At 41.7% G+C, this 24,476-nt stretch overlaps 1 protein-coding gene across 1 annotated transcript; it reads left to right on the top strand.

The window, feature by feature from the left end:
- The first annotated feature begins 926 nt into the window (after positions 1–926).
- On the top strand, positions 927–21,180 carry POLR1B (RNA polymerase I subunit B). The gene is made up of 15 exons (XM_087823684.1): positions 927–1,118; positions 2,025–2,192; positions 2,426–2,572; positions 3,756–3,888; positions 4,407–4,543; positions 5,291–5,514; positions 6,286–6,457; positions 7,732–7,903; positions 8,681–8,962; positions 10,858–10,991; positions 14,192–14,362; positions 14,931–15,092; positions 18,183–18,374; positions 18,830–19,083; positions 19,670–21,180. The coding sequence occupies exons 1-15, from the start codon at positions 942–944 to the stop codon at positions 20,550–20,552; spliced, it is 3,408 nt and encodes a 1,135-aa protein (XP_087679810.1). The 5' UTR covers positions 927–941; the 3' UTR covers positions 20,553–21,180.
- Positions 21,181–24,476: the final 3,296 nt, after the last annotated feature.

The following is a 24,476-nucleotide window of genomic DNA, read 5'->3' as shown; positions in this document are numbered from 1 at the left end:
TTGAATCAAAAATCTTCCCAAATGGAAAAGCCCAGGAGAGCTTTACCGGTGTTTAAAAAGGAATGAACCCCAATCCTTCACTAACTCTTACAAAAAATAGGAGGGAACACTTCCCAAAGCATTCTCTGTGCATACTCTTAATGCCACAGACAAAGACATCACAAGAAAAGCAAACTACAGACCAAATACCTCTTAGGAAATAGATGAAATCGGCAAGAGGGAGGAGTTCCAAAGGGACGGGAGGAAAACTTGGGAGTGGTGTTTTCATTCCTCATCTTAATAGTGACAATGGTGTCAGGAGTATATATACAGGTCAAAATTTACCAAAGGGTGCAATTTTACCCCAGAAACAATTGCAGCGCTACACACACACACACACACACACACACACACACACACACACACACACACACACACACACACACACACACACACGAGGCTGAGACACCTCCCCTGATAAGCCCCTCTTCAGAGAGAATGATTCCTAGGACTCAGACTAAAGGGTCTTAAGACTGGGAGGCCCCATGGGCACTGCCAGCCCCCGACCCCCAGGACCCTCAGAACCCAAACTGGGCAGAGACAGCAGTCAGCTATTTATTTCCTCGAAGACAGGACGCGGCTGAGGTCTACCCAGGGTGAGCAACAGCTCGACTGGAAAGCGGGGACGGGGTTGAGGAGGAGCCTCTGAAGCTTTTGCTCTCTTCGGGCCCTGGAGCCGGCGGGAGCCAGAGGACAATGCTGAGCTGGGCCGGGGGGATTCTGGCTCGGTAGTTTCACACCGGCCGCTTCACTCCAGGGTTTCGTTTCCAAGTCGACCCCATAAAATGAACGGGCCGAGATCCGGCGGAAGTAGGGGGAGCCGCATTTCCCAGCAGGCCGTGGGCGCCGTGCCTCTTTCCGGCGCTGCAGAGGCTCGTGGGCTCCAGGCGTGCAGGGGCGGCATGGATCCCGGCGGCCGGTGGCGGGACTTGCCTAGCGGGCCCAGCCTCAGGCACTTGACGGATCCGTCTTACGGGGTCCCGCGGGAGCAGCAGAAGCCGGCGCTGCAGGAGCTGACGCGGGCGCACGTGGAGTCCTTCAACTACGCGGTGCGCGAGGGGCTCAGCCGCGCGGTGCAGGTGAGTGCGGCACCTCCGGGCCCCAGCTGTCTGGCGCTGCTCGGCTGGGCGAAGGAGAGGGGCAGGGGGAGACGGGGGAGGGGGAGACCCAGGAGGCGGGGTGAGTGGGACACTGGCCGGGGACAGGGTCCCAGACCGATGAGATGGCTGGGAGGTCACAGTATGACCCCAAATAGTTGTGCTTCTTGATCATGGCAGGCTCAGCGCGGGGCTTGAGCTCAGGTTGACCAGGGGAAGATGGGTTTGTGATTCCTGGATTTATACGGGATTGGAAACCGTAGTGTTTTGTAGGACAGTGGGTGCTGTAAGAGTGAGGAAGTGGCCCGCGTGGACAGAGCTTCCAACCATAATATATTTATTGTTCATAGTTAACATGTGAGAGCTCAGTGGAACAGCAGAGCTTTTCCCTGGGGGTGGTACAGAAAAGCAAATGCTGTGGAAGAGGGGAAAAACGCGGTGGTACCACCTTTCCCTTTGTATGTGTGAGACAAGGTGGAATGAAATGTACAAATATCAGCCTAAAGAATGCCGTTAGAGTGTCCAGTCCTGAATATGGAGATGCTTCCATGTCTATCAGTCTTACTGTGCGTGTAGAGAATACAAGAAGAGACAAGGCAGGCTCTGGATTCAGAGGACAGCTTTGTTCTGTACACAAAGGTATGTATCCCTGGAGCCTACTGTAGAATCTGACACATGATAGACAGAAATATCTGAGTTAATCCCTTATAGTGTTTAGTGCATAGTGAGGGTGTGAGTAGACTGGATGTAGCTTTAACTGTGTTTTTAGATGTGTCACATTAGCATTATAGGCAGCAATGTTTGTAGAAAATTCATGGGATTTGGGAGAGTCTTAGTGAAGAAGTACCTTGGAAATGCAAGCAATTAATAGTGTGAATTGTATTCCAGGCTATACCTCCCTTTGAATTTGCTTTCAAAGATGAGCAAATCTCTCTTACTATTGTGGATGCCGTCATCAGTTCCCCCACAGTTCCCAAAGGGAGCATCTGCAGAGAGCTCAACGTTTATCCTGCAGAATGCCGGGGCCGGAGGAGCACCTACCGAGGGAAGTTGACGGTGAGTGCAAGTGACAGTGCGTGACTTGCATACTGTACATGGCTGAGGATATTGGTGCCCAATAAAATGTAACCAGAATTCTGTTTTCTTAGTACCGTCACCCAAGAGATCTCATCTTTTAAATCTGAAGCATAGAAGCATCTAATATATGGTGTTTTTCTTCTTTTAAAATACTCATTTGTTCTTGTAGATCCAGCTACTTTCTTTTTTCATAAGTCATTTTTTTCCTTTAGGCCGACATCAGCTGGGCAGTGAATGGGATCTCCAAAGGAACCATTAAGCAGTTTCTTGGCTATGTTCCCATCATGGTGAAGTCCAAGCTTTGCAACTTATACAACCTTCCTCCAAAGGCCCTCATTGAACACCATGAGGAACCGGAGGTAACTTTAGGGGTCGAGAGCACTGAATGGGCAGGTGACAGTAGAAACGGCCTGAGATAGGAGTGAGAAGATGTGAAGCTTGCTAGTGGGAGTCAGTTTTTCTTTCTCTGCCTCCAACTTTGGGTAGATAAAATGGGGCATTGATATCTTGTCTGCCTGCTATGAATGGCTTGTAATGAGTTTGAAATGAGGCAATGTTTGAAAAACTGGCTATGCAATTAGAGGATATTATTATTATGGGGAAAGAATTGGTAGGTTTTTCCCCCCTAATTTTCTGAATGGTATATATTTGGAGATATTTCTCTTTTTAAAGCCATCTTAAACCATAAAACTACTGTCTAAGATGTCTGCTTTACCGAACAGTAAGATTCTGTGAGCATATCAAATGCCTCATATGCTTTCCCTTTGGTGTTTCTTTTTAGCTGTGTTAGATGCCTTTGCAGCATTGAGTTGAAGTAATCAAGATTACAGACTGCCTATAATAGAGACTGTTACCTGGTGGGAAGAGGGTTTGGTGTCAGATCTGGGTTTGACATTCAGCTGCTGCAGTTATCAGATGTATGGCTTTGGGAAGTTTAATCTCCCTGAGCCTGTTTCCTCTGTTAAAAATTGATACAATAGCTATCTTACTCATTGTTATGAGGAATAAATGTTAGGATAACATGGAGCACCTACCATGATATGCCTGCTTCATAGTAGCTCTTTATTACAGAAATGTGATGTTGACTGGAGCCATTAAAAACATTTTCCTATTAATTTGGATTTCTGGTTTCCAGAGCTTTCATATGGCCATCACTTTTTTTAACCTATTTGGGAAATCATACTTATCTGGAGGCAATATGGTAGCTGTTTTCATTTTTAGACTTCTTTGTTTAATGCCATTTGAAGAGTGAAGTCATTTTGGGGGACGGGAAGGAAAATTAGATCAAACCTGTTTGGTAGAGAAAGTACCCTAACTTCCTTCCATACGTCCAGGTCCCTAGACCTTTTTCATGTACTTGAGAAGACTTAATTTACACACTGACAGTTTCCCAGGGACCCATGGCCCCTTTCACCCAGGTGTTCCTCCTTTTCTGCACTTTGAACTGGGTCTGTTAGGAGTGAGGTTGATGTTTGCAGTTAGTCAGTTTCATATTTACAGTTAATTATGAGTTTAACAAATTATAATTCATCTTTTTGACAGGAAATGGGAGGCTATTTCATAGTCAATGGCATTGAAAAGGTCATCCGAATGTTGATTATGCCTCGGAGAAATTTTCCTATTGCAATGATAAGGCCAAAATGGAAAGCTAGAGGGCCTGGCTATACTCAGTATGGTAAGTTGTAGTGATTTTTAGAATGTTCTTTTAGAAAAGTTTTCAGCCATTTTTTAAAAGGAGATGCATCTAAATAGAGTCTCTGGTATTTTTCTCCCATACATATATAAAATTTTGTTTTTCTGTTAAACATTTCTATATTAAGATTTCATAGTAGCAGACCTACTTTCTGATACCTTTCAAACTGAAAGAACACGTGCAGTTACGTTACTGTGTCTGAGGCTGGAGGCTTGCCTGACTTGGCCAGAGGCAGGTGTGGGCCCCAAAAGTCTTCTGGTTTAGGTACCATGACACTCCGCTCAGGGTCTCTGGTTGACAGCTATCTAGCCTCTGTTTGGGGAAGATTCTTCACCCCAGGGGAAATTTGGCAAGGTCTAGAGACATTTTTGGTTGCCAGTCTTGGCTAAACTTGGTGATTTGGCTCTTAATTATTTCTAAGACAGTAAAAATAATTCAGAATGAAATGATTGAAGCAATTAGAGTGTTACTGAGTTTCTGGCTTTGTTCTGTTTCAACAGGAGTGTCAATGCACTGTGTGAGGGAAGAGCACTCTGCTGTCAATATGAACCTTCACTACTTGGAAAATGGCACAGTTATGTTGAACTTCATTTACCAGAAAGAACTGTTTTTTCTTCCTTTGGGATTTGCACTTAAGGTGTGACTTACTGAATATATTAATTTTGTTACGAAGAGAGTCATTGGATGGCGGGTCCTGTGCAGAATGAACAGATTCTCCTTATCAGAGTTCATGCTGTACTAGTTACCTACTGCTCCATAGCACATTACATTGGAATTCAGTGACTTAAAACACATCAATGAACGTTTCTCACAGTTTCTGTGGTTGGGAATTTGTGTGGTTCTAGCCGAGGTCTCCAGAGGTTGCAGTGCAGTGTCGGGAGGGGCTGCTGTTGTGTAGAAGGCTCTACTAGAGCTGGAGGATCCACTTCCAAGCGGTTCCTTCCAGGCTGAAAAGTCAGTGTGGGCTTTTGGCAGGGGGTCTCAGTTCCTCTCTACTGGGCCTTTCTGTAGGCCGCTTGGGGCATCTGTCTTCCCCAGAGAGTTAGCCAAGTGAACAAGGGGGAACTGCAATGCCCTTTGTGACCTAGCCTTGAGAGTTGTGTGTCGATGTTTTCGCCATATGCTCTTGGTCACATGGGCTCTGATTTGGTGTGGGAGGCGACTGTGCAAGCTTGTGAATTCCAGGATGTCAGGGTCATTGGGGCCATCTTGGTATTTGTTTTGCAAGCAATGCCCTTACTTTGGAGAGCTCACTTCAGTTTAATAAGAGGAGTGCTAGTTTTTCTTGGGTATTAATAAAAAGGAGAGACTTGTTATTGAACAAATTGAATGAATTGGATGGTTTACTTATTATCGATTAAAAAGAAAATCTTTTCTGTTCTAGGCGCTTGTCAGCTTTTCCGATTACCAGATTTTCCAGGAGCTCATCAGAGGAAAAGAGGACAACTCTTTCTTTAGGAACTCTGTCACTCAGATGTTAAGGGTTGTGATGGATGAGGGCTGTTCCACACAAAAACAGGTCCTTAACTATCTAGGTGAACGCTTCAGAGTAAAGCTCAATCTTCCTGACTGGTATTCAAATGAACAAGCTGCCGAGTTTCTGTTTAAGTATGTGTGCTTTTGCCTAAGTATGTGTTTCCTGGGGCGGGGGGGAGAGTGTCGCTGGTTTTTCGTGTTGATGTGGTTGGGGCTGGTGAGTCATCTGGGAGTCAGAATGGACCTGTGGGTAGAATTCTGGTCTGGCAAAGCAGGGGCTAGTTTTGCTTCTGTGGCCATCTTCACTGTCTCTGGTTTTGTGGTAGTATCTTTTCATTCTAATGTACTTTCTAACTTTTATTTTGAAATAACTTCAAACTTCCAGAATTGCTGCAAAAATAGTACATTAGACACTTATCGTGACTTACTGTTAACCCTTTCACTACATTTGCTCTACTTGTCTGCACATAAATAACTGTTTTTCTTTCTGACCATTTGAAAGTTGCAGGCATCGTGTCCCTTTATTTTCCCAAGACAAGGGCTCTGTCTTTTGTGACCTGCTGTGCCGTAGATCAGCGAGGTCCAGGTCACAGCCATGGACCGTGTTGAGCGCTTGAATGGCCAGCGCAACTGAGAAACTGAATTCTTAATATTATTCCACTTTAATTAGTTGACGTTTAAATAGCCCTTGTGGCTTGTCACTGCCATGTTGGCCAACACTGCTGTAGACCTTGTTTGTGACTGTATCCTGTTCTTTCGCTTATACTGCCTGTAAGATGAAAAGGGGTTTTCTGAGTATGAGTAAGGACTTTAAGTAAATATGAATTGGGGCCCTTGGTTAGTAGGATGGCAAGTAGTAGTAGCAGCTGAATCGTTTAAAGCTTTTTCTTTCTATTTTGACAGCCAGTGCATCTGTATCCACTTGAAATCTAATACTGAGAAGTTTTATGTACTTTGCCTCATGACCCGGAAGCTGTTTGCTTTGGCCAAAGGAGAGTGCATGGAAGAGAATCCTGATAGTTTAGTGAATCAGGAAGTGCTCACACCCGGGCAGCTCTTCCTCATGTTTCTGAAGGTGGGTGCACGTTGCTTTCACCTGGACCCCGTTGTACCTCGGTAGATTGGGGTGACAACACCCCATGATGTTGTTTTCTGCGTGTTTACAATTTCTCGTTTTGACAATGTACATCATCTCTTTTTTCTGTTTTTTTGTTTGTTTACCTAGCAGTAAGGTACTTAATCAAACATCCCAGCTTGTTCCAGGTTCAGAAATGTCTGGTATTTTTATGTAAGGCGAGTAGAGACAACATCAAGTCTTGGTCATAACATTAATGATAAAGTGTAAGTGACCTGTATGCATAGAGTGCACAGACAGCCCTTTGCAGAGTCCCTGTTACAAATTAACCTCCTCACTGAGATTTACTTGTAAGCCCAGTATCTGTACTCACAGCTTTCGTGGTCCTTTGCAGACGTGCATGGAAGGGTAAAATTTAGGGTGTACTGATGCCCACGCCCCCAGCTGAGGTCTGGGAGGTGATGCTCTGCCTTCTTGCTTCAGCTCTCATTCTGTGAACAAGAGTCTGTTTATTTAGTACCATATTTTTCACGTTTTTATGTTTTTGTTGGTGATTTTGTTATTTAAAAATGACCTGCAAGCATAGTGCTGGAGTGCTATGTGAGGTTCCTAAGCACAAGAAGTCTGGGATGTGCCTTATGAGAATATACGAGTGTTAGATGAGCTTTGTTCAGTCACAAGTTACAATCCTGCTGCCCGTGAGTTCAGTGGTAGTGCATCAGCGACGTAAAACAAGGTGTCTTTCAACAGAAACACACATAAAACCAGCTTATGTATTTGTCATTTGACAAGAATGTTGTGACTTGAGACTTGCAGGAACCTAATCCTGTATGTACCTAGGAGCAGTGGTTAGCACCTGCTAATTCAGTGTTCGCAGCCCAGTACAGAGCTAAGTTACTGTCAGTAATGAGAGTTGGGTGTGTGTAGCGTGTTGGCATAGTATGGATCATTTCATAAGTAAGTTGATTTGGTAGTATTTCATATTTTGAGTATCCCTAAAGTGATTTAATTTAAGAGATAATATACTGGGATGAAAGATGGAGAAGATTAAAGTAAAAATTTCCTAATTCCTTATTGAGTCAGTAATTCTTATTTAAATTCTTTCTGAAAGGTAAAAACTTTTGTTCCTCTCTGTTCTCACCATAAAATTAGACTGAAAAATTTCAGCAGCCTACAATTTCCCTGATAAAAATTAGTATCAGACAGAAGTTTTCTGTTGGTAATTTTAGTATAGCCTTTCAAGTAAACATGTAATTTAAATTTTTTCATTTCAGGAAAAAATGGAAGCGTGGTTAGTATCTGTTAAAATAGGTATAGACAAGAAAGCTCAGAAGACCAATATATCTATAAACAGTGACAATTTGATGAAGATTTTAAGTCTGGGAACAGAGCTTACAAAACCATTTGAATATCTCCTTGCTACTGGGAATCTGCGTTCTAAAACAGGTGAAATTAAATAGATGGGCTTCAAAAAATTAGTCTTCGTTTTAGTTGTGTTTTTCAAGTTATTTGCTTAATGTAGATTTATATCACTATGAGAGGTTCTATTTAAACGGGAACTTTTCCCTTTCACTAAGGACAGATTTCACATTTTGACAAGTTTTGACAAGTGTGTATCAGTCTGAAGGGCTTTCGACAGACAAGGTGCCTGAGTGGTTTAAGTCCAGTTCTAATGATCACATATTTTCTGTGCCTCCTTCTAGAAAACTGAAGACAGTTCAAAGATCTGTGTAAACTAAAGATGTCTGAGGAAAGGTCACCTGGACAAGTGGTCTGAGAGGGTTCTTACATGTGCCCAGCCCTAAACCACTTGCAGCAGAATGACCTGGAAAACTTAAAGGTGGCAATGGAGGGCCCAGAAATCTGCATTTTTAAACAGATGAAACTGATACAGATTCTTTTAGAACTAACAACTGTTTTTGTCTTCTCCAGCCTGTCTGATGAATCCCATTTAATTACTTGCTATATTGTTATTTGTTGACGGTTTCCCTACAGTGGAGGTTGTGGAGGAGATAGGGAACCAGTCAGGCCTGATACAGTTTGTGAAATCTGGAGACTTTTACTACTTTTTGTAAAGTATTCCTGCTCATCTGAGCTAGTGAACTTTGTAATAACCCACTCTGTGATTTATAGTGTGCTCTGAGGTTTTTCATCAAAGCCTCAAATAAAAATAGACTTTTTTTTAAGTTTAGTCTGTTTTTGAATGACGTTTGTTTTATTAAGGTCTTGGCTTCCTGCAAGATTCTGGACTTTGTGTTGTGGCTGATAAGCTGAACTTCATCCGCTATCTCTCCCATTTCCGCTGTGTGCACAGAGGGGCTGACTTTGCCAAGATGAGGACCACCACAGTGCGCAGGCTGCTGCCAGAGTCTTGGGGCTTCCTTTGTCCCGTGCACACCCCCGATGGGGAGCCTTGCGGTCTGATGAACCACTTAACTGCCATATGTGAGGTCGTCACACAGTTTGTGTACACGGCATCTATTCCAGCTTTGCTCTGCAACCTGGGTATGTGACAGGGTAACAGTCTCGTTGGGTGTGTGTGTTTTCACAGGTCAAGGCTGTTGAATTACGCTGCCTTGGGGGCCGAACAGAGAATCCCTGCAGGCATTGATTTTACTCTTCTGTGCAGGAATGGGCTGGTTTCTTCACTTCTGCTTAGGTCAGATGCATTCTTAGAAAATGAATGGAGGAGAAATTCATGTTGTTGCAGTTTTGTTCTTTAAAAAAAACAAGAAGATGTGAAAGCATTTGAAACAGCATTTAATACTGGCAGTAACCTTTGCGTCATTCTGCCTGCACCTGTTGGGTCGGCTGCTGCATCTCTATGCAGGAAATGACATGGGTTTTAGGAAGACAGTTAAGAAGGAAGTTGTCCACCCTTATACCTGGAGGTCTTCAGATCCACAGCCCTTGTTCCTGGGAGCCTGGCAGCTGCTCTCTGCTCTTGCTGTATGCTGTTCTTTAGGTGTGCTGCTGGGCTTGGGTTTACTTTCACACATAATGATGCCCTTTCTTTGGGCATTCTTCACTATGTTGGTCCTGCAGTTCTCTGGTTGTGACCTGGAGACAGTTTTCTGTGTCCTTGCTGGTCTGTGAGTGGGATCTCCACTGGAATTCAAGTTTATACGCTAAAATTTCCAGTTCCCAGGATTCAGGTGGTAGGCTTTCCAAATCAACCAGAAAGGCATTGAGTCAAGAGTCAGGAAATTTCTGCTTGAAAGTATTCCTGCCAGTTAGATCCTTTCAGAAGGGAGCCTCAGGGAACATAATTCAAAATTACTCGAGATTCAGAGGTCATAATCGGTGTCATGTTCAGGTTCTCTGTCAACAAGGAGAAGAATCGTTTTTTTTGCCACCAGTGATTAAAATGTCAGAGTGCAGGAAAGGGTAGAGAGGTGGAGAGTGTGCAGGAGAGATGGGAAGGGCTCTGGTTCTGGGGGAGGAGACAGAACGGAAAATGCCTAACACCAAGCTGGTAACCTGTAACACTTGGTAAAATACTTGCTTTCTTCAGCAGGTATTCATGGATTGTGGAAGAGTATTTTTTTTTACTTAATTACAGTTGGTTCTTGATGTTTGTGGTACTTTTGTTCTAAAAAGTTACAACTAACGCCAAATTTAGAGAAGAGCCATAGCTCCCAGGGAAAATAAAGGTTCAGCTCCTATGAGCCTCTGGTCATAACATTTTTGTCAGCCTGTTAACACAGCCTTGTTTAACATTGTGATTCACTAACATCGAGGTCTCGGCCAGTAGCACTGTAAGCTACTCTAACATGTACTTCTTCGTGAGGCACACAGCCTGTGCTCAGCCACACCGGGCAGCTCTGCTCTCAAGGGCTATTTAAACAGAAACCAACAGAAAGCACAGGAATGTAGTATACGTGGCACTGAGCAGGCTGCCGAGAGGATGCTTGTTTGCCTTCTGAGCTGAGACAGGAAGACATGTTTGACCACAGCTGGGAGCATGTGTGCAGGCGACGCAGACCCCAAAAGTGCCGAATGACCCCAAAAGTGCCATTAATTATTGATACTGGGGTTACAGATAATTTTAGCAAGTAGGCAGATTTGCAGATATGGAATCTGTGAATAAAGGTGATTGAGTGTAAGTAGATTTTTGAGATAAGTTATATTTACATGGCTCAGAAATGAAAATATAAAAGTGTACAGTGAAAGCCTCCCTGCTTTCCTAACCCTGATGCTCTCCCCACAGGCCAAGTCACTAGTTGTATGTCTGTGCTGAGATGATTGGGAACTTACTTAAGAAATAGAAAAACATTTTGGTTTAGAGACAAGATAACTAGATATCTAAAATGATGCTACAGCTATGGACCCATCTGGAGGGAATTTGTAGTGTTGGAAAAGGCATCCTGATGCAGTGACCCTGTCTGTTCCTTCCCCAGGGGTTACTCCAGTTGATGGAACGCCTCACCGCCCGTACGCTGAGTGCTACCCTGTCCTGCTGGACGGTGTCATGGTTGGCTGGGTGGATAAGGACCTTGCTGCTAGCGTTGCAGCTTCTCTCCGGCATTTTAAGGTGACCTGAGTCTTTGTAAATTGTTCTATCCCTTGATCTTAGGTTTCAGTCCTTTTGTAGTTGTTGAGGTAGTCCTGGGGCAGGCTAGAGTGCTCATAGGTCTGGGCGTCAGAAGTAGATTCTGAGAGTATCTTATATCCCCTGGTACTGATCTCATAGGTTGGGGTCAGTGACAGATATTTGACCCGTACACCTTTTTATTGGTAGTTTCACTGAGGCCCTAGTCTGCTAACTTAACAAATTTTAACTTTTCTTCTTTGTAAATTCCAGTGGCATGTACGGGATGTCAAAATATGAACTTTATATTTCAAGTCATGTTAAAGATATGCAAGATGTATAAGTCATACATACCCTGTTGCTTTCTGGGTCTTGAAAATATATTGTTAAGAAGTCAAGGAGAATGACATTCCTTGGAATTTCCTGCTAACAAGAGTCTTGGCCATTAGAAAATTTGTTCTTTGACAGTAGGATGAACTGTAGTTCATACTTTGTTTTATTTTGTTTAGTTTTTGGAGGGGGGTTAGTTTATAAAGTTGTCTTACTCAGATATAATTTTACACTTCAAAGGTGTTTGGACAGCACAGAGAACTCCTATATGCCCATTACCCAGACCCACCAATTGTTGTCATTTGTATGTTCTTTATAAATATGTACATATTTTTTTCTTCTAAACCACTTGAGGGTAGTTTGTAGACATAAGCCCTTTTCCATAAAGATTTCAGTGTATTTTTTCTAACAAGAACTTTTTGTCTTAAATAACCATAGTACACCTACCAAACTCAGGGAGCATCACGTTGCTAGAATCCACAGCTGACACTCAGATTACACCAGTTGTCTCAGTAATGGCCTTTACAGCTTTTCTCTCTTCCCGGCTGAGACCCACTCCAGAATCACGTGTTACGTGTAGTTATGTCTCTCTACTCTCCTTTAATCTGGAACAGCTCTCTAGTGGCTTTCACATCTTGACTTTTTTAAGATTACAGGCCAACAGTCAGAGAAAGACAAATATCACATAAGCTCACTTATATGTCAAATCTAATAAACAAAATAAACTGACGAACCAAATAGGTCCAGAGGCATGGATGCATGGAACAGACTGACAGATCTCATAGTGGGAGGGGTGTGGAGGGATGGGAAGAGATTAACCAAAGAACTTATATGCATATATGCAGTCCATGGACACACGCAGTAGTGTGGTGATGGCCTGGGGTGGGACAGGGGCTGGGTCGAGGGGGGATGTGGGAGTAAAATAGGGGACATCTGATAAACTGTCAACAATAAAATTTTTTGGTCATGTATCACTTCCTTGTGGTGAGATTCACCATGCCATTTCAGGAGGCATGTGATGTTGGCTGATTGCATGACCGGTGATGTTAACATTGATCACTTCAGGGCCGTGTTTTTTAGGTTAATCTGTACTCTTAGAAATTTTCACTCGTCAGTAACTTGTGGAGAAATAACATTTGGAAGCCCTTTTCTTTTCCTCATCAAATTTCCTCCCACAAGTTGATGTGTTACATTCTCTGCAGAATTATTATATCTCATTGATGATTCTTTGCTGAGTTAATTATTACAGTTATGGTTGCCAAGTAGTGGTTTTCTAGCCCTGTCGTTTGTTCTGTGTTTGTTAGTTGCCATTCTGTAAGGGACAGCTTTCCTTTCTCCTCCATTTATTGTTCTTTTATTTACATCAGCAGAGATTTATAGCTGCTTGTTTTATTTTGTGAGTATTCTGTTACTGTTTATTTTGATGCTCAGATTGTATCAGATTTGAATCAGATTTGACCCTCTGGTCCCTGAAGGGTTGATTTTGTTTTGTTTTTGTAAAGAGACATAAAATTTACCATTTTAACCTTTTTCAGTGGTATTAAAGTACACTCATATTGCTGTGCAGCCATCGCCCTGTCCATCCTCCAGACTTGTACATGGTCCAAAACGGAAACTTTTGCCCATTTAGCAGTGACTCCCCTTCTGCCCTTGCCCAGCTCCTGGTAACCACACAGACCACGTTCTGTTTGTCTGTCAGCCCTCAGTGGACGTAGGTTGCCTCCACCATTGGCTGCTGTGAATCGTGCTGCTGTGAGCATGGGTGTGCCATTTCTGTTTGAGTCCCTGCCTTCAATTCTTTTGAGTGTATACTTGGAAGTGGAATTGCTGGGTCATTCCCTAATAATCATCATTCGCTAATAGCAATGAATAATGAGTCTTAAATTCCTGGAATAAATCCCACTTGGTCAATGTGTTATTTTCTTTAAGAAATACTGATACTTTTTTTAAATTTTATTGTTGAGAGTATTACAGATGTCTTCCATTTTTCCCCCTTTGCCCCCCTCCACCCATCTCCCACCCTACCCCACCCCACTGATATTTTCTTGAATATCAATAATTTATTTATTAAGATTTTTTAAATCGGCATTTGTCTCTGCTCTATTAAAAGAATGAGGGAGTTTCCCTTAGTTTTCAGTGCTCTGAAACAGTTTGAGGACCATTGGGCCACTTGGTGGCAAGTCTTCGAGAATTTTCGTGAGACCATCTGGTTCTGGTACTTTCTTTGGGGGTGCTTTTTTGACACCTTTATTTCTAATGTGGAAATCAGTTTTTAAGCTTTCTACCTCTATTGAGGTTTCTTAACTTTTGATTTAAGAATTTCATTCATTTATGTTCATTCTTTCATTTTTATTGGTAATGTGTTTGTCAGTCCCCATAAGTTCTGATATATAGGTTTTGTTATATTTTTTCCAATTTCTGTAATTTTGGTTTGTATTTTTCCTTTCACCCAGGAGTTGACTAATAGAAGTATTTTTTTGTTTTGCTATTTAATTCCCAGGTGGAAGAGCCTTTTCATTAAATAAAACCAGTTTCTATATTGTAGACATCAGAGAACAGAATTTCATTTAGTACATCTACATGCACATTCTTGGGTTACCTTTTCCCGCAGTCTCAGTCATTAAGTCATTACCAATTTGCCTGATAGTGGGGCTGAGCCACCAAGAAAGTAGAGCTTTTTCCAGCTCTGGGTGTGGGGTGAGTGGCATTCTCTGAGGGAATGAGACTTGCAGGGCACTGTGTTTCTTACCTGCATAACTAATGCAAATTCCTAAGATATTGCTTTTCATATTTGGCCTACTCCCCGGGTGGCAGGGGATAGATATAAAACACATCGGTTGTTCTTGTGTGAACTCTCTTTTTGTTGAAAACAGGTGCTGAGAGAAAAAAGAATTCCTCCCTGGATGGAGGTGGCCCTTGTCCCCATGACAGGAAAACCAAGCCTGTACCCAGGGCTGTTCCTTTTCACCACTCCTTGTCGGCTGGTGCGGCCTGTGCAGAACTTGGAATTAGGCAAAGAAGAGCTGATTGGGACTATGGAGCAGGTATGTGGACTGTGTGTTTGCTAGGTTTATGTGACACGGTCATGTACAACTTCCACAGACTTAGCTGTTGCTTTAAGTGTTATTGTTTAACAATAATGCAGCATTGGAAAGAAAGCCAGAGCTTGCTTCTTCCTGTGTGTGTCTGGAAGCAGTTTTCACGTGTCCCCTCACTCCACGCACACATTGAGCGTGAGAGGGTCGGCGTCTCGTTACCCGCCCTTTCCGTCCTGCCCAGTTCCCCAAGCTCCTTTGCACTCGGCTCTGCTTGGGTGCTGAGGCTGAACCATTCCCTTAGACTCACTCACAGCCTTTGCCTGCATTTTTGCAGTTGCAAAACTACTTAAAAATTTCTTTGTACTACTTAAAAATTTCTTTTTTCCAATCCCCCTTTGCAATTGGTCCAGGGTAGATTTATATTGAAGTATGTAAGGCAAGTAATAGTTCTGACTTATTGTGGGTCCGTCCCCTCAGTGTTCACTGTGCTGGGTGGGGAAGGTTTCCTTTCAAGTCTTTGAGTACTGAACTCAGAGAAAGAGTTAACATGTTAGCATTCATCCTTCCTCTCCAGCTCTTCATGAATGTTGCTATCTTTGAGGATGAGGTTTTTGCTGGAGTGACCACCCACCAGGAGCTCTTCCCTCACAGCCTGCTGAGTGTGATTGCCAACTTCATTCCTTTCTCCGATCACAACCAGAGTCCAAGGAACATGTACCAGTGCCAGATGGGTAAGGTGGCATGGGGACGGTAGCAGTCACACAGAAGAGAAGTGCTTGTTACTTTTTTTACTTTGAAATAATTTCTAACAGAAAAGTTGTGAGACTGGTACAAAGAACATCCATAAGCCCTTTACCTACATTTTGTTGATATTTTGCCCCATTTGTACTATCTTCCATTACAAGGTAAGTTGCAGGCTTGATACCCCTTTACCCCTAAATATTTCAATGCATATTTCCTAACGAGGATGTTCACTTGTATAAAAAAGGACAATTATTAAAATCAGGAAATTTAACATAGTATTTTATAGGCCTTGTTCAGACTTTGACCATTTATACCAAAAATAGGGTTTATGGCAATTTTTTTCTGTGTAGCACCTCATCCCAAGATACCACACATTGTATTTAGTTGTCTTATCTTTTTAGTCTCCTTTAAGTTAGAACATAACTGTAGCCTTTCTGTCTTTCTTGTTATTGACATTTTTGAAGAAAAGGGTAATTTTGTAAAATGTTCAGCGACTTGGGTTTATCTGAGATCTTGTTTTTTAAAAAATATATCTGCTGATTTAAGAGAGAGAAAGGGAGGGGAGGAGAGAGATAGAAACATCAATGATCAGAGAATCACTGATCAGCTGCCTCCTGCACGCCCCCTACTGGGGATCGAGCCTGTAACCCGGGCATGTGCCCTGACCCGGAATTAACCGCGATCTCCTGGATCCTAGGTCGATGCTCAGCTGCTGAGCCATGCCTGGCTGGGCAAGTCTCCTAGTTTTTATTTCTTTGAAATATCTATTTCCTTTTCCCTTGCAGGAACTGGGTATACAGTTCTAATTTGACAGGATTTTTTCTGGCACATGAAATACTTTATTAGCTGTCTACTCTTTTTTTTTTTTTAATCCTCACCCAAGGATATGTTTTTATTGATATTTTGAGAGAAACATCGATAGACAGCCTCCCATATGTGCCCCGACCAGGGATTGAACCCACAACCTAGACGTTCTTTCACAGGGAATCGAACCTGCAACCTTTTGGTATGTGGGACAACGCTCCAAGCAGCTGAGCCGCCTGGCCAGGGCTAACTGTCTACTCTTGGTCTCTCATTTCTAATTAGAAGTCAGCAGTCATAGGTTGTTTCCCTGAAAGTTTTATTTTTCCTCTGTCCTTAAGATTTTCTCTTTATTTTTTGGTTTGTAGCAGAATCACTATGATATGACTACATACGATGCTTTTTGTGTTTGTGTTGCTTGGCATTTGCTGGCCACCTTAAATCTGTTTTCTAAAAAAGTTTTAAATAAAATCTGTAAAGTTTTCTGTCATTGTTTCTAAAAATAATTGCTTCTGTCCATTCTCTGTCTCCTGAGATTTCAGTTATGCATCATGTATGTTAAACTTTTCATGTCCTGTGAGTCATTGGGTTTCTGTTCTCTTTTTTCTAACTTTTTCTTTCTGTTTATATTGAATCATTTTTATTGATCTATCATGTTCAGACTTTTTATTCTATTTCAGATACTTCATTTTCTAGCCTAGAATTTCCATTTGTGTATTTTTTATAGTTTAAATTTTCTCTGAGATTCTTATCTTTGTTGTGAACATATTTTATTTTACATCTTTGAGCAGTTATGCAACTAGTCTTTTAAAATCATTGTCTAGTAATTCCAATGTCTGGGTCGTCTGAGGATGTCTCCATTCACCGCATTTTTTTCTTGAGTATGGGTAATGGTTTCCTGTGTCTTTTACATCTAGTAATACTGGATCATGTCGTGGACATTGTAAATGAATGATGTTTTGAGGAACATGGATTCTGTTATGTTCCTTTGAAGAGGATTGGTTTTTAGATTTAACTGGTAGATAACTTAGCTGAACACAGCAGCTGAAGTTGCTCTTGAGGGCTGCTTGGAAATGTCCCATGCATGCATCATTCAGGACTCCACCAAAGATCTGGGATCAGTTCATATGCAGAATTTAAGGCTTTCCCTGTGTAGTTCTCTCTTTTCTGAAATTTCCCCCTTTAGTTTTCGGTTGCTATAGTGCTCTGAACTCTGTTTCTTAGTTCTTAAATTCTTTCAGACTGGGTTTCTATCTAAGCTTTAGCCGCTACACTGACTGGGCCATTAGACCAAAAAACACAACACCAGACCTGGAAATTCACCCAGGGCACTTTCTTTTGCCCAAATGTAAATTCCTCTCTAGTTTCTGACTGCTTTTGGTTACTCTTCAGTACTTTCAGGTGGTGTGTATATGTGTGTGGTTGGTTTTTATTTTTTACTTTTTTTTCTGGGTCTTATGTGTTAAGGGTGGTCATGTAAAAGGAACCCTCTACTACTGGAAGCTGGGAGTCTCCTTTTCTGTATTTTAAAGAATTCCACTATGCATGTATATTTATTTTAGTTTTTTAAATCATTTGGGTTGAGTCCTGGCTGGTGTGGCTTAGTCCCGTTGAGCATCATTGTTTGGGCACCAAAAGGTTGCCAGTTTGATTCCCGGTCAGGTCACATGCCCAGGTTGTGGGCTCAGTCCCCAGTAGAGGGTGTGCAGGAGGCAGCTGACATGTTTTGTTCTTCCCTATCCCTTCTTCTCTAAAAATCAATTAAAAAAAACCTTAAAAAAAAAATCATTTGTGTTGAATTGATTCTCTGTACTGTAAAGTGGTATAAAAAAGTCTTATCTACCCTCTGAATGCCAGTACCCAGAATTAACAAAGAGTGACATTTTGCTCTGTGTATGTAAGAAAGTGATTAGGTAATAGTTACTGTCCCCTTGTACCCCTTCTCTCCCCCAGTAACATCCTGTAGTTTATATGTATCCCTTGCATCCCTCTTTGGTTATGTTACACGTGCCCCTGACCTAGGTGTGGAATTGTCTGGGGCGTGTTGTAGATACAGGTAAATAGTACCATGAAACGCTTCTGTCCCTTTTCCCTCTCGGCACTGTTTTCACAGTCTGGTTGTGGTACGTGCAGGTCGTTTATTGTCCCTCTGTAAGCGTAACCACCATGACTGATTTGTTCATTCCCCTATGGTGACTATTTTGTTCCCAATTTGATAGTTCACCGTTTATAATCAAGGGGGAAAACGAAATGCTAACGTGTTTCTCCCTTTGTAGGTAAGCAAACTATGGGCTTCCCACTTCTCACTTACCAAGACCGATCCGATAATAAGCTATATCGCCTTCAGACCCCACAAAGCCCTTTAGTGAGGCCGTGCATGTATGACCACTATGACATGGACAACTATCCAATTGGGACCAATGCCATCGTTGCTGTTATTTCGTACACTGGCTACGATATGGAAGATGCCATGGTAAGTTTTACCAAGAGTAGTTTCATCCTTTTAACATTTAACCATTTTCTTTACTGTGAGGTCACTGTGTCCCCAAGTGCCTCATATTTGGCGTGTGAGTGTTCTGTTAAATGATCAGTTTCTGCTCTGAGTTAAAAGCGGCAGCCTTGAGGGTTCTGCACTAAGTATTTCAGGTATGCATATTTTGTGCATATTTGTGCATGTAGTTGAATAGATGTTAAGTGAATGTAAAGTAATCTTGAATATTTCTACCTTTTGTGTTGGTGCATGATTGAATTTTAGGCCATTTAATTATAAATTAAGTGTCTGGGTTTTAGTAGTTAGTGTAGGTGACTGAGAAAATGTGGATAGTTTTTAAACCGAATGCCAGCTAACCTAAACCAAGTATAATTCTGACCCGTTTTATTTTGAAAATCTTCATTTTTCTTCACTCCCTTGATTCTTTGACGTTACAGATTGTGAATAAGGCCTCTTGGGAACGAGGCTTTGCTCATGGAAGTGTCTACAAGTCTGAGTTCATAGATCTTTCTGAAAAAATTAAACAAGGAGATGATAGTCTGGTGTTTGGAGTCAAACCTGGTGACCCGCGGACTGTGCACAAGTTAGACGATGATGGGTTGCCATTTATTGGAGCACAGCTGCAGTATGGAGATCCGTATTACAGCTACGTCAACCTCAATACTGGGGAGAGCTCTGTGATGTTCTACAAGTAAGTTGTGGCGCCCGGTGCTAATTTTAAAGGCCTTTCTCAGTGAATTGCTGGAGGCCGTTGAAAATAGTCTTTTAACAGGAGAACTTTTAGAGAAAATAGAAGTAGTAGCTCAGTTATTGACTCAGTCTTGACTGAATTGGCATTTATAAAATGAGACTAAGTTTGCTGTTTGTCGTTCTGCCTTTGCTTTTCTACTTGTCAGTCTCTTATAATTGATGGCAGTTTTCCTGGCTTATTTTAAAAGTGTACTATTCAGATTTGATCGTCACACTCATGCATGTTGTTAGGAATGTTTCCTACCTAAAATGTTTATTATCGTGCCTCTTGTTAAAAATAAATGTTTAGCTTGTTTTACATCTGTAAGAGTGGATTCAACAGGTCTTCATAATAGTTTCTTAATAGTTGTTTAGAGGAACAGAGTTCTGTAGTTACAAAAACCAGCAGCCCTACTCAGAGATACTTTTAGGGAGAAGAGAGGTAAGAAGTTTTGTGAATCCTTTATGAAGCACTGATTATATATAAAACTTACCTCTATAAGTTTAGAGAAATACTTTGACCTTTTGTATGGTTTAATTTTTCCTAGGAGTAAAGAAAATTGTATTGTGGATAACATCAAAGTGTGTAGTAATGACACTGGAAGTGGGAAATTCAAGTGTGTTTGCATCACGATGAGAATCCCTCGGAACCCAACCATCGGAGACAAGTTTGCCAGCCGGCATGGGCAGAAGGGCATCCTGAGCAGACTGTGGCCGACCGAGGACATGCCCTTTACCGAAAGTGGGATGGTCCCAGACATTCTGTTCAACCCTCATGGGTTTCCGTCCCGAATGACTATTGGTATGTTAATTGAGAGCATGGCAGGCAAGTCTGCAGCTCTGCATGGTCTCTGCCACGATGCCACACCCTTCATCTTTTCAGAGGAGAACTCGGCCTTGGAATACTTTGGTGAGATGTTAAAGGCCGCGGGCTACAACTTCTACGGCACCGAGAGGCTGTACAGTGGCATCAGTGGGGTAGAACTGGAAGCAGACATTTTCATAGGCGTGGTTTATTACCAGCGGCTACGCCACATGGTCTCAGACAAATTCCAGGTCAGAACCACAGGAGCCAGAGACAGAGTCACTAACCAGCCCATTGGGGGGAGAAATGTGCAGGGTGGGATCCGTTTTGGGGAAATGGAACGGGATGCACTTTTAGCTCATGGCACTTCTTTTCTCCTTCATGACCGCCTCTTTAACTGTTCTGACCGGTCGGTAGCCCACGTGTGTGTGAAGTGTGGCAGTTTGCTCTCTCCGCTGTTGGAGAAGCCACCCCCTTCGTGGTCGGCCATGCGCAACAGAAAATACAACTGTACTGTGTGTAATCGTAGTGACACTATTGACACTGTTTCTGTGCCTTATGTTTTTCGGTATTTTGTAGCTGAACTGGCAGCTATGAACATCAAAGTAAAACTGGATGTCATTTAATTTGATGTGGCCTTTTGGGTTAGGCTGTCAGATTAAAACAAAATGTCACTTCAGTGAAGATGTTGCTGTGTTACCCTGAATTTTTCTCAAGGTTGTTAGAACCCTCAACCAAAACCTGGCAACCAAGAAATCAAGGTTCTGTGTCTTTCTGGTGTAATAACCACTGAAGTTGATTTTCACTGTATTTGTTCAAAAAATCCACAAGTATCCTCTCTTTTTAAATGACACACTGGTAAATAGGATATATAGGGAAAAGTTTCCAGCCCCAGGTTCTTAGTGTGCTGCTTTTAACAGGTGGTGGTGACTCATTGTCCATCTAGAGTAAAGACATGATGCAAGCCATGTGTGTGACTTTGTATTTTCTAATGTCCACATTAAAGTGAAAACAAAAGGTAGAAATATTTTTTAACAGCTTTATTGAAGCATAATTGTACAAAACCCAGGTTTTGGGTTCGATCCCCAGTTGGGGTGTGTGCAGGAGGGAACTGATTGATGTTTCTCTCTCACATCGATGTGTCTCTCCCTTCCCATCTCTCTAAAATCAGTAAAAACATATTAAAAAAATAAGCACTGCACATCTTTATTGTATGCAGTTCACCAGTTGGGGTAATAAACGTTACCTCTGAAAGCTTCCTGTGCCCTTTCGGGTTGTTTTGTTTTTATATTTATTGTGTATTTTCTAGCTTTTATTGTTTATGAACACTGAACTTGACATCTAACCTCTTAAGGAATTTTTAGGTGAACAATACAGGATTGTTACACAGATACAGTGCTGTAAACAGATTCGACACTCATCTTGTGTTGGTACTTCATACCTATTGAATAGCAATTCCCCATTTCTATCTCCGGCCAGCTCCTGGTAACCACCATTCTACTGTTTCTGTGAGTTTGACTATTTTAGATGCCTCACAGAGGTGAGTATATGCAGTATTCATCCTTCTGTGACTGGCTTGTTTCACTCAGCATAATGTCCTCCAAGTTCATCCATTTGCAGATGGCAATATTTCCTTTTTTAAAAAAAAAAATGTTTTTATTGATTTGAGAGAGAGGAAGGCGGGGAGGAGAAAGAAACATCAATGATGAGTCATTATCAGCTGCCTTCTGCACAGCCCCTACTGGGGATCAAGCAACCTGGGCATGTGCCCTAACCAGGAATCAAATTGTGACCTCCTGGTTTATGGGTCAGCGCTAAACCACTGAGCAACACCGGCTTCGCAGTATTTCCTTTTTAAGGCTGAGTTATCCAGTGCATATATTACATTTTTATTCATTTCATGATGGACATTTAGGTTGTTTACCTAACAGAAATGTTAATACTATATTAAATGTAATATAGCCAGAATGCCATTTCAATATAATATTAAAAATATGGAGAAATTTTACATTCTTTTTTCACACTCAGTCTCTAAAACCCAGTGGCTGTTTTCTGTGTACGTTTCATTGTATTTCGTTGTTCTGTCCCCTGTTGGTGGATACTATTTGGGTTGTTCTAGTCTTGGCTATTACCGTGTTTGTAGTAGCTAGCTTTATATACACTTGTGCAAGTATAAGATGTAAGTTAAAACACTTTCCTAAGATTATTCTCTTCTGAGTCTGGCTTTAGGTGTCTGTCACTAATTATGAGGGAGATAGGGCTAAACTGAGAAATATCCATTCAAGGTATATCCTGTGTTTGCGTCATGAAACTTGAAAAAATTTAGGAAAAACGACCTTGAATGTATTAGCTGATACCTCCTCCCTGTGTTAGTAGGATCCCAACTAGATCTTCCCACCCCATTCCAGTCTGCCTTCCTCATAATTCCACAGCTGATGTCTATGTTCAAGTTTCCAGGTTTGTGTAGCAGCACCAAAAATGGTAAAATCATCAAGATTTTCCTAGCTTTTGTTTTAAATTAGATTCACAACCATGAGGTTGACATTGAGACAATTTACAGAGCGTAGTCCTTTTTCACCAGCTTCACATATGCTCACTTGTGCATGTGTATAGTTCTGTTCACTTTTGTGCGGATGGATGTGACCACCATAATCAAGACAGAGCTGCTCCATCTCCACAGGCTCTGCCATCTGCTCCCTTCCCTTATAGCCATCCCCACCCCATCCCCATCTTTAACCCCTAGCAACCAAGAATCTGTCGCCCATATCTGTAATTTGATTTCAGTAATATTATCTAAATAGAGTCATAGTTTGTGACCTTCTGAGATTGGCCTTTTCCACTCAACATAACTGCCTTGAGATGCGTCAACGCTGCTGCATGTATCAGTCATTCGTTCCTTTTTGCTGCTGTGTAGTCTGCGTGGCTATACCAGTGTGTTCATCCAGTTAACCTGTAGGAGCACATTTTGGTTGTTACCAGTTTTTGATGTTGACAAATAAAGCTCCTCTGAACACTCATGTACAGTTTTTGTGTGAACATTTTCATTTCTCTGAGACAAATGTCCAGCAATGAAATTGCCAGGTCACATGGTGGTGGTGTGTTGTCTTAAAAGAAACTGCCAAACTTTTCCAAAGTGACTGAACCATTTTACATTCCCACCAGCAATGAATGAGTGATCATTTCTTCCACATCCTGACTGGCAATTGGTGCTCCTGTGTTTTATTTTGGTCATTCTGATAGGCGCGTAAGTGATGTCTCATTGGTACTTAATCAGCACATCTCTAATGGCTGATGATGTTGAACATCTTTTCATGGGCTTATCTGTATCTGCTCAGTGAAATGTCTGTTCACATCTTTTGCTCATTTTCTAAGTGGACTGTCTTACTGTAGAATTTTGAGGCTGCATTTTATATTCTAGATAGAAGGCCTTTATCGTATAAGCATTCTAAATATTTTCTCCCAGTCTGTAGCTTATCTTTTGTCTTAACATTTCTTTTACAAAGCAAAATATTTTTATTTTTATAAAGCCCAATTTATCAATTTTGGGGTTTTGGTGGATCATGTTTTTTCACGTCATGTCTAAGTCTTCACCAAACCCAAAGATTTTCTCATGCTGTCTCCTAACGGTTTTGTAGTTTAACACCTTTTTTTTTCCTTTGCCTATGAACAGTTAGTCCCTCAGGCACAATTATTTATTTATTATTTTTAATCCTCACATGAGGATATTTTTTCCATTGCCTTTCAGAGAAAGTGGGAGGGAAAGAGAGAGAGAAACATAGATGTGAGAGAGACACCAATTGTTTGCTTCCTGCACATGCCCTGTCCACGGCCGGGGACTGAGCCTGCAACCGAGGTACGTGCCCTTGGCCAGATTCAAACCTGGAACCCTTTAGTCCCCGAGCCAACAGTCTAATCACTGAGCCAAACCGGCTAGGGCTCAGGCACCATTATTTGAAGACTGTCCTTCCACTGAATTACTTTTGCACCTTTGTCAAAAGTGAGTTGGCCATACTTGTGTGGAGCTAGTTCAGTTATTTAGTTATTATTTCATTTTATCTTGGCTTACTAACCTAGATCTACATTTTCATTTTTAGTTGTTTTCTTTAAAATTTCTAGTGTAAGAACTTTGTAACAGTATACACTTCCCCCCCTCTTGGCCTTTGTGCCATTTTTGTCACACATTTTATTTATACATGTGATGAACCCCATAATACATTATTATTTTTGCTCTAAGCAATTATCTAAACATCACATTTGCCATGTCTGATGATCTTTAAATACCTGATCTTTAAATACCTGATTTCTATCTCATGTCATTTTTCTTGAACATCCAGGGCTTCTGTCAGTGTTTCCCATAGCCATCTTAAGCTTTCTTATGTGGTATGGGAGCAGCCATCAGGCCCAATGGACTCCTGTGCTTCTGACCAACTAGCTATAGATTGAAACCCTTCTTGGGGTTTATTAATTTGCTAGAATGGCTCACAAAACTTAGACACATTTTGCTTACTAGGTCACCAGTTTATTATAAAAGAATATAACTCAAGGTCCTG

Source organism: Miniopterus natalensis, chromosome 13, assembly GCF_054644295.1.
Source record: "Miniopterus natalensis isolate mMinNat1 chromosome 13, mMinNat1.hap1, whole genome shotgun sequence".
NCBI lineage: Eukaryota > Metazoa > Chordata > Mammalia > Chiroptera > Miniopteridae > Miniopterus > Miniopterus natalensis.
This window is presented reverse-complemented; position numbering and strand designations above follow the sequence as displayed.